This window comes from Charadrius vociferus, unplaced genomic scaffold (assembly GCF_000708025.1).
Source record: "Charadrius vociferus isolate BGI_N301 unplaced genomic scaffold, ASM70802v2 scaffold147, whole genome shotgun sequence".
Classification (NCBI taxonomy): domain Eukaryota; kingdom Metazoa; phylum Chordata; class Aves; order Charadriiformes; family Charadriidae; genus Charadrius; species Charadrius vociferus.
Window position 1 is genome coordinate 6,843,468 of NW_009649570.1, and position 10,876 is coordinate 6,854,343.

Below are 10,876 nucleotides of genomic sequence, written 5' to 3' on the forward strand. Positions count from 1 at the left end.
TCGCCGGGCGCACCATCCGGCTGCAGCAGGACTGGCGGCGGCTGGGGGTGGCGGCCGTGGTGTGGGATGCGGTAGGTGCTCACGCCGAACGGGGGTATTTCTGTGCCGGATGGCTTCCTCTGGCGCTCGCCCGGGCTTTCAGCATCACCTTACAAAATCATTTAACACCGAATTGTTACGGGAAGGCTTTTTTCCCTGTCAGTTTTTGTTTGTTTTACAAAAAGTTCAACTCTGCTTTACCTTCCCCCCTCCTTAAGGGAGCCTGGAAGACTGCAAGGGAAACGGGCCGCCTTAGACCCTGCAGCACCAGTGCCAAATACAGGAAATATTCGGGATCCCTCACAGAAGTCTCACCCGTTTCTGCACAGCGGCCGGGGCAATGTTTGCTTAACAACGCCCTTCAGAGCACAGCACGGGTCCTGCTGCATGTAGCAGGCAAGGAGGACTGCTGATAGGCTTTACCTTGGGGATAAGGACCGTCCAAAACAGAGGGGTTTGTGGTGGGCCCAAGGTTGCAGGGCAGTGGGTCGCAGTGCCACTGTAGGGATCCAAGGGCTTGCCATGGGTCGGGTCTCTGTCCAGACACAAATTGCACTTTTACCTCTAGTTTTAAAGAACAAGCGTAGCAGTTTTAGCCAACTCCTCACGTGAATTGGTGCACAGGGCTGTTGGTCTTTCCCGACATTGGCTTTGACAGAACTTGCGATGGAGAGAGCGCCCTATCAAGGTTTCTGTAAAATATAACATGTTAGATACCACTAGATAGAAGAGTTATTACTTTACTTTCCCTATGTCCTCCCTGATGGCATGCCAGTGTTGTGCAGAAACCTTTTGAAATACCACGCAAGATACAATGCAATACTGTGTTCATTGACCAGTGTTTGACACCCCCCAGCTTTCCCTTTCTGAATGCAACTCTTTCTGCCTCCTGTTACGCTTGGGGTTTCATGAAGCAGTGTAACTGCATCCAGGATGTAGCCTCCGTGGTTCGTTTTTCCTTCATCCTGTAAGAATCTTCCATAAAACTCATAAAAAGACCACATGTGCACACAGGAGGCAGAGAAGGGCTGAACAGAGTCTTGCTGCAGACCTAGAGTGCCCGACCCTTCCCATAACCTTCTCCCTCAGTTTAAATCAGAAATCTTGTGTTCAGCATGGCTGAAATGAGTGCTGTGCTTAATTGCCCTTGTCTCTTGGCTTAGGCTGTTGTCCTGTGTGCTTACCTGGAGATAGGAGGCATTGATCTCAGGGATCGGTCTGTGATTGAGCTGGGAGCTGGAACTGGATTGCTGGGAATAGTGGCCACGTTATTAGGTAAGGGCTTTTTTGTTTGCTTGTTTAAAGCAATTTACAACTGTAGTAAAGCTAGCACTTTTACATCTACATGCCTGGTATAGAAGTTACCATCACAGCTACATAATGTGAACTGTGATGTTTCCTGTCTGAGTCATCTTCCTTTCTTGTTAGACTTCAGAGCCTGCTGCGTTCTTTATTGTAGCGATGGTGCCACTGCAGTTTACTTTATGGTGGGACCCTGTTAAGGCGGATGCCTGTTACCATGGTACTCAGCTCAGCAGCATTCAGTTCTGCAGCTATTCTCCCCCAGGGAGCAAGTGCTGTTCTTGCCGTCTTCCACTTGTCCTCGTATGCAGCACAGATAAAGCTACAGACAGAAACCAGTCTCTGAGCTTGCGTAAGCCTTGTTAGCCTATCTTGCAGACAGGGGAACCAAGGTCTGGAGAAATGAAGTGATTTGCCTGTGATCTGTCTGTGGCCAAAGCAGAGACTAGATACTATGTTAAATTTTTGCTAACTGTCCCAGGTTAAATTTGTAATTCAAAGCTGTAGTGGCTGTGGAAGGTGCCTATGGAAATAATAAAGCAGTTTGACAAAATATAATCATGATATGCAAAGTCACACAAGCATAACTTCTATCTGACCTGTGAAAGAGGCTGTCCTACTGAACAAGTACGGAATTGGAGCAGGTTAATTGTAACAATCCCTGTAACGTACTCTGTTGACACCTATGGGAAGGCAGAAAGTAACTCCTCCACTTTCACGTACTAAGAAGAACCTCCAGAAAACACTTTTTGTTCCCTACCTAACTTAATCTCCAGGTGGAGTACACTTTATATTCCTAAGTGACTGTTGAAGGGTAGGACATATGTAGATAGTGGGATTTTTGCTTATTTTGTTCTTTTGTTTGTTTGTTTTTAATCAGGCAGCTCAGGGGAGTTGTTAATGTTTAACAGGAACTAAGGAGCCTGCTTGACTTAAGAGCATTGTATTCCAAATGCTATATTTATAAACAACGATTATTTGTCTGAGACATATACTCCTGTTCCATTTAGGTGCTCGTGTTACCATCACAGACAGGGCAGCAGCACTGGAGTTCCTGGAGTCAAATGTACAGGCTAACTTACCTTCTGAACTACGTCCGAGAGCTGTGGTGAAGGAACTGACTTGGGGAAAAGACCTGGGTAACTTCCTTCCAGGAGCATTTGACTTCGTCCTGGGTGCAGACATCGTCTATCTGGAAGAAACTTTTGCAGAACTGCTGCAGACCCTGGAGCACCTGTGCTCAGAGCAAACTGTGATTCTTCTTTCCTGTCGTATCCGATATGAACGGGATCACAAATTTTTGAAAATGCTGAGAGGCCGTTTCTCTGTATATGAGGTCTACTATGATTCCAGTAAGGATGTTCATATCTACAAAGCACAGAGAGGTAGTCACAAGGATGACTTTTGATCTCTGCTTTGTTAGTAAACCACTGATGCTGTTCAATCCTCCCCTTGTTTCTACTCAATACACTTGTTCCTAAGCATATGATTGATTGCAGTTATGTTATTTCACTGGCTTCTTGTTCTGATGGTCTTGTCTGATTCCTTGGTCTGATACAGCAAGGATTGTACTTCTGTTCTGCGTATTGAACCTCTGCTTCATTTCTCAGTAGAGTTGTATAGGGTCTTCCACTGACTTTTTATTGACTGTAATTTTTGAAACTGAATTCAGTTGCAGATATCTCCAGGCATCAAAAATGTCGTCAAAAGATCTGTTACTTAAAATCAAAACACACTTAATTTCTTTGGGAAACTTAAGAAATAGATTAGAGTGAGGTTTTTTCCCCTTATCACTTCCTTCACTCGAGAAAAGTAAACACGGATGAAACATAAGCTAAGACCCCAGCTCCATGCTTTAACTCTTCAGGCCTTCAGCATCTTAAAAGTTGTGGTAAAAGAAGCCACTTAAAGGGCAAAACCAACAAAGGCAACTGCTATAAAGTTGATCTGTTGCTGCCACTGCTGCATTGAAGAGGCACAGGGAAACAAAAGAACAAGATCTCTGTGTGTGGGTGGGTGGGTTGGGAATCAGTACTGCAGTGTAAGGCAGCTTAATCAGTGATGTTTTTACCTGACTTGCGAGCGTGGAGGCTATGCCTGCAGTACCGACGCAGTCGTGGTTCTTGGGTTGTCCCTAACAAGATAACTTTCCCTCGCACAGATCAAGGCTCCTTGCAGCAGATACACATGCTCATGTGCCAGCAGGAAAAGCAGAAACAAGGAGAGTCAAACTGTTCTTTAAATATAAAATAATTCCTTGACTCTCAGAGTACCACTAAATAACATTCTGCTTTCTGCCTTTGTGGCTCGCTCGCTCTGAGAGCTGTTATTTAGAAGAGGAGGATGCTACTGTAAAGTCTTTGTAGCTGGGGGAGTACTTATTCTTGTATTACTTGAGACCTTGGGGCAGTGTCTAGATTTCAGTGTGCTTTTTGGGCACAGTGGTAGATGCTGTTCTAAGTAACTGATTTAATACTTTGAGCTTGTAAAAACACCTGTGTTTGTTCATCCCACAAGATCTTATGTGAAAAGGGCTGCAGCCTGGAATCTGGCTTGCACCAGCAACAGACTTCCTTCTCTTTCTAGTGGTGGAAGAATGAAACTGGTGAAAACAATGGCCTAAGACAGCTACAGTCCTAAATGCAGGAATTGCTACAGTACTTCTTTTCTGGTGGATGTGGAACTTCTTTTTTCTTTAAACTTAACTTGCAAAGCCCCAGTTCAGGTTTAGGCTTTAAGTGTGTACATGTCTTTGGCACTGGCAACAGCAAACACCAGCAACTGCTTCGGGCCATGGACATTAGGAGCTCCTTATCACTTCTGCTTCCATCAAACTTCCTAACTGGAAAAGATGCAGAGGGTCTGTAGTCCAGAAGTGATGTGCAGACTATAATCTGGAAATGACACATTTATCATTAGAGCTTCCGGGAATGAGGCCCGAAGGTCCTGTGCTTCACCTCTGACATGTCTCTCGCATGTTTTCAGCTAAGTTCCTTGCTTGGCCCTGGACTCGGCCTGAGAGCTGCCGCTGTAAAACACTTGCTTACAACAGTATCCTCACAAGCCACAGGGTGTCACTAAACCAGTACTTACGCGGCTGGCTGGGAATCTGCAGTCTGAAACTAGACTTGAAGTCCCTTTGAGGGAAGGAAGACAGCACCTTTAATTAAAACCAGAACATGATATGAGCTTTAATGTGACGGACATGGCTTTCTCTGTCCTGTTAACTGGGTGAGCAACAGTTGAAAAAAATTACGAGCTCTCCCCACTTTCTAGTTTTCGGAGTTTGGCTGTTAAGTTCTCACCGCTCCTCTTCCTCCCCGCTGGTGTTTCCTTGTCTCCGAGCTCGTCTGTGGTCATGGCATGTTAGGCTCTCCCTGGGCTGAAGCTGCACAGCATGCTGGGGCTCGGACTTGTGAGAGTATGTGAGGGTGCATGGGGAAAGCCTGCTACCTGCCTGTGCTTGCAAGAGGCTGCAGCTTGCAATGCTGAGAGCCTGAGCAGCTGCCGTTGTTGCCATAGTAGGAACATGCTTGAAAAGCCCGCTTAAATAGCACAGAATAAAGCCCAGTGTAGTACAGAATAAAGCCTAGTGCAGCAACCTACATGCTTTTAAGAAGGGAGCTTTGTTCCAGGCCTTGCTTCAACGATAGGAGAAGTTTTGTACTTTTAAAGCAGATCAGTTTAATTGCATCTCCTTCTAATTGTTCAGCAGCTTTCAGCGTCTGCTTTCCCACTGCTGCTGTTACAGCCCGTAGCCTTCCTGCGAGAGAAGGCATGTGCTGGAAGACACCAGGCTTGGCTTCTTTTGCTGTGCTGCTGTTGCACAGCAGCCTTATGTAAAACCGAGTGAGTACGTTTGAAGGCTGAAGCAATGCTACTGCGCGTAAGTAAATACTTGCAGAGAAAATTGTGAGGTAACACTGGCAGCTCGGGTGAGCGCCTTGTCCCTGACCTGCAGAGCTGAGCTCTTGGTGGCCCCTCCCCAGCACAGCAAGTGGCACCCCCTCAAGTAGACACCTTCTCCTCTGACTGCTACTGGGGTGCAGGCACTCCTTGAGATTCAGGAGACCAGACACAGGAAAATTGCAATTAGACCACCACCAAAAGCACATTAGTTCCGGCTGCTTTTTAAGCTCCAGTGTTTAGGGGCAGGCACCAACTGGGAGAATGTAACTCTGCTGTAACCTACAGCTCATTCCCCCGGGGCAGGGCTAACACCCACCAGCATCAGGCACTGAGCAGTGCCTTCTGTTGTCCCAGGTTGGGCTTCGCAGCTTTTTTATATTCCCATCACACTCAGCTTCAAGGGAGATGTCGGGAGCGAACCACGCCAGACATGCAGGACAGAAGCAGCAGAGGTGTAACTGCCCGTTGAGTGAGCACACAGGGAGCAGCCCTTCATGATGACAACTGCAAACTGGTGTCCCAACCGACTGGTCCCAGGCGAACTCCTACTCCTGTATGAGATGATGCTCAGCGGCTGTTTGGCAATTACACTAACACCCTGTCCAAGCACTTTTTGTCACCCTGTTCATCCCAGCACCGGAGAATCACAGAATGGTAGGGGTTGGAAGGGACCTCTGGAGATCATCTAGTCCAACCCCCTGCCAAAGCAGGTTGACCTAGAGGAGGCTGGACAGGAACGCATCCAGGCGGGTTTTGAGAAGGAGACTCCACAATCTCTCTGGGCAGCCTGTTCTAGTGCTCTGTCACTCTCTAAGTAAAGAAGTTTGTCCTTATGTTCAGACAGAATTTCCTGTGTTCCCATTTGTGCCCATTGCCTCTTATCCTGTTGCTGGGCACCACTGAAGAGTCTGGCCCCTCTTGACACCCACACTTTAGACCTTTGTAAGCACTGATGAGATCTCCTCTCAGTCTTCTCTTCCGCAGGTTAAACAGACCCAGGTCTCTCAGCCTTTCAAGACAGCGTGGTTCTCCTTTGGGTGGTTCCACTGCATTGCTCCTGTTTTGTAACAGATGATGTGAACTCATCTGCAGTGAGGATGTGTTTGGGCATGGGTCCCCGAGTCGTGGGGCAATGCAGAAATAGTCTCTTGAGAAATAAAACACTCACCCGAGGGAGAGGATCCAAGTCACAGGGAAGTGACCAGATAAGACATGAGCATGCAGTGAGATTGTGAAACCATCCCCGAAACGTGCCATTCTGCAAGGGAGCAAACTTCTAAAATGTCATTGCAACTAAAGTCATGTTTGATTAATATTAAGACACAGAGTATGAATTTCACCTCTGTATCTTACGGATGAAGAGCTTCAAGGTGCAGCAGTGTCAGAAGAATCAGGTTTACCATCTGGCCTACTGACTGCATAGGGATCTGTGTTACCAGATTCTTTCAGTGTGAAATTCAAGCCAAACGGCATTTTTCTTATGGACTACCCTCTGTTTGGGGTTCTCCCTCATTACTGAGATGTAGATTTTTCTGAGCAAGGACGTGAATGGCATTATGAAAACGCTCGGTTGCGAAAAACCACAAAATCCCAGCCATAATGAGCTGACCTTACTGCTTCCCCTTGATTTCACCGGAGGTGTGTTTACCTCAGCGCTGAATTTGTTCTCCTGGCTTTCATCCCGGTGTTTAGATCCAGCCTTGCAGATTACATAACCGGGTTGGGATCCTTGTGGTGTTCGCTGCCTTCTGTTCTGCTCTGTTATTAACATCAGTAGTACACGGTTTACAGGAATGCTTAAAAGCGGGGGAAAAAACAGCATATTTAAACTGTGAAAGGGAAAAAAAAGTCGTTTGCGCATTATTAAACAACGGAACTAATTGCCACCAGAATGGGTACTGGAAAGAGGGTTTAAAAATATCAGAAGTGGAAGAGAAACTTTGTTTTTCAGGACTTAACCTCTCGCTAATCGAATTCAATTTAATTAAGATTACAAAAGCCTTCCCTTTGGGGAAAATATATCTCATGAATACTCACAGCAGGCCACAGATCATGAGAGGACACCACAGTCTGCTTCAAATATGCCTTTTCCCATATTCCTATCTAGCTACCATTTGCCACTAAATCAGTGTAAGTGGAACATCCTGCTCAAAAAAGAGACTTCGTAGAATTTTTTTAAAGCATGTTTATGTGACTGCACATAAATGTTTGTGTAAAAAGGGAGTTATGACAGTTTATACCACAAAGATTACAGTAAGAAAAAGCACTTCTTTATGACAATAATTCACAAATTCACAAGAATCACTTTAATATACAAAGCAATTACTACCATTCTGAAACACAAAGCAGCTAATATGTACATAGTGTTAATAAAATGCATTATAACCCAGTACAATTTTTTTTTAAAAAAACACAGATAAAGCACAAAAAAATAAGTGAAAAAAAAAAAACCAACCACAACAGGGATGTTCCTATATTTTTGGGGAAACGTAAATAAGAATTTCTTTTCCCCCAATAATGGATTTTCATTTAGTCTTTTAACTTCCACAAATACGTGGGAGTCAAGCTCAAATACCCTGTTCTGTGCTGACATGGTTTGGGTAAAGAATCAGAAATGCAGATGAGGTGAACTTACTCTTTCCAGCTTACATTACAAAGGGAGAATAATAACCCTCTCTCTGGAAGCTTCCCTGAAAAACATTGTTCCAAAACAAGTTTTAATTATAAATCCAGAGTAGAAATAACTCATTTTTGAAGTGAGCAACCAATCTGTGGACAAGTCTGTGGAGGGGTTGGCTGCCAACTAGCACCTCTTCTTGCCCTGTTCCCCATCCCATCCTTAGAAGTCCGTGTAAGCAGCACAGTTTCAAATCTCATACAAACTCGAAGTTCTAGAACTTTTTAAAATTAATGTTTTAATATAAATAAATGTCATTACACACACAAAAAATGGAGTGGCACCTGGATAAAACACAACTTGCGGGGAGCATCAAAACATCCTTAGTTCTTTTGGAGTGGCCCTTTCCAGATAACTCACTGGCTCAAGACCTTCCTTCCCCACGCTCTCACTCAGCTATCCCCAAATTTAGAGAAACATATAGCTGAGGCTGAGTGAACCGACTGCTCCCAAGTCATGAGTACAGTAAGTGGTCAGCTTATGAAGTGCGCCAACCGTGGATCATCACAGCCTGTCCCCGACCCTGTCCCTGCCAGCACACAGCTCCTGGGGACAGCTGACTTCTCCTGCCTCTCGCTGGTGAAAGCCACACCAGGACTCACCAATTTGTGCCAGGCAAACCAGCCCACGCAAGTCTCTTTGCAGACCAGAGCTTAAATTCATTTACAAAACACATTCCAAGGCAAAACACTTGAAATGCAAACCCTCTTTACCAACTGGATCTGGTCCCTTTTCCCCAAAGGTGTACAGATTTAAGCCATATCCATCCACAGACCTGAACCTGCCACAAGCACACAGTAGAAGGTTTTCAGCACCCTGTTTCTCTCCATCAGTCCGGCTCCTCCCAGACCGACTGAGCTTCGCGATACATTCAGGTTTCCACAAAATCAGTGTCTTTTACAGCTGGCAAATTCAAAAGCTCAGGGAAACGAGTTCCCAGGCACAGTACAGAGAACCATCAACGTACTGTATGCTTTTAAAACCCGCTCACAGTGACAGATTTCAGGGTTACAGCTAAATTATCATTGTTCCTGCAGAAGAAAGGTGGTTGTGCTTTTTTTATCTTTTCAAGCAGAGGGACACATTGACGATGTACCTCTACTTCCTGGTGTCAAAGAACTGGAAAGCCTTTTGATTTATTTTCTTGGAGTGCAGCTTGTAAAATCTGCAGCCAAATCTCAAATTAAGAAAAGGGGAATAAAGTGACGGAAAAATAGTTTAGCTTTCCTTCCAAATTAACCTCCCTTTCCCCACTTGGGATCACTGAACTAGTTCTATTCTAAAAATAATTTCCCATCCATCCTGCACATACTGCTCTGAGACACCGCACACTTAATTCTTTCCAGTCTTCAGTACTGCCAGTTCAGATCTCCTGCCATTTTGAAGCAATGCCTGCTGGCCGCCAGGTGCTAATCAGCAAGTTAAATTTGCAAAGGAGTCAGCGGCTGTGGGGAGAGGAGTGAATTGTGTGCAGGCAGCAGGATTACAACAACTCTGACAGGGAGCTTCTCAAGTAAACCCAATTGCTCTTCTTCATTTTTTTTTGTTCTGTGTTTTTTTGTCTTTTTTTTTTTTTAAAAGTGCACATTTTAATTAGACATTTACAAAGAATATAGTGTAACAAAAATAAATACATGACCTTTTGGTTAGATCATTGGCAAATGTTACATCACTAACCAGCTTCAGGGTGAAAAAATTACAATAAAAACAGGGTCTCAGAAAATCAATGAAATCCTCGATGAATTGTCATACATTTGCAACCACTGATAATGAACTTGCTTTGATGGGGAGACTTGTCTTTAACCCACAAAAAGCACTGGCGGTCTGTCATAAATTAAAAAAATATAAAATAGAAAAGCAGAGGCCAGTTTTCACTAACAGATGACTACTTGAGCTGCAGCCTACTGGAAGCCCAGATTTAAAGGAAACCTGTAGTACAAAGTTAGATCAGAAACTAACAGGGCTGTTTTTCCTTACTAAATCTAAATTTTAATTTTTTTTTCCTGAGCCTCTTAATGATTCCAAACACCCCACCAATTTTCTGATCAACGTACAAGTAACAGAGAAGACAGTGGTCTGCAATGCAAATGCCAACTACTGAAGAGCCAGAACCTACAGGTGTCTGTACAGTCCTGACGAGCACGACAGGCTGAAATTGTGCTTTCAGACAGAAGCTACGCTGCTGGGAACTACCTGATTCTGGTGAAATCGCCGCTTAAATAAAAATGCATCACCACTACCCCAGGAGGAAAGCAGAAGTCTTATCAGTGGTTCCTTTAGAAAATAACACCTTAACAACCTTTCCAATTGTTTTGCCTTTGATATATATAGCTGCCAAAGAGAAAAAAGCACAAAAGTGAATTATTCTGGGGGGTGGTGGTTGTTGTAAAACAGCTGTTTACATAATTTCAAAAATCTCCATCAATAAAAAACAAAAACAAACCTCACAAAAGCAATGAAAGATGAAATAAAATTCTTGAAAATGGATAACTGAGAAACAGCACAAAACAAATCAGTAATAAGCGCTAGAATAATGCAGCCCAGAACTAGTGGGGCCGGGGGGAAGCTTTCACACACGCGCGCACACCCACACACACCCAGACACACACAGAGAAGTAAAAATTTTTTCTGACCTCCATATACTATAATACTCAGCATTCCTGACTTAAAAGCTCTCAGAGCTGTAGATTATATACTGTGTGTATATATATATATGTACATATATTATACATATGTATTTTCCAAGAATATCTAAATTAAAAGAGCACCTCTGACAATATCTTAACTGCCTGATCGGTGCTGTTGTTTTGCAAAATAATGACATTACAAAAATTATATTTCAAATCAATTCTTGTTTATTATGAACATAATGGATCTAGCCCTTTCTAACCCTCTCTTCAGGTGAAACAGGCTATGAATTCTTGAAAACTCACAACTGTGAGATATAAA

General features: G+C 44.0%; 1 protein-coding gene across 1 annotated transcript in view; it reads left to right on the forward strand.

The window, feature by feature from the left end:
* Nucleotides 1-2,828, forward strand: part of METTL21A (methyltransferase like 21A) — a 13,463-nt gene extending 10,635 nt beyond the window's left edge. The window contains exons 5-7 of the mRNA XM_009890245.1: nt 2-71; nt 1,203-1,314; nt 2,352-2,828. Coding sequence (XP_009888547.1) covers nt 2-71; nt 1,203-1,314; nt 2,352-2,749 — 580 coding nt within the window. The 3' untranslated portion in view covers nt 2,750-2,828. The remainder of the gene's footprint in view (nt 1; nt 72-1,202; nt 1,315-2,351) is intronic.
* Nucleotides 2,829-10,876: the final 8,048 nt, after the last annotated feature.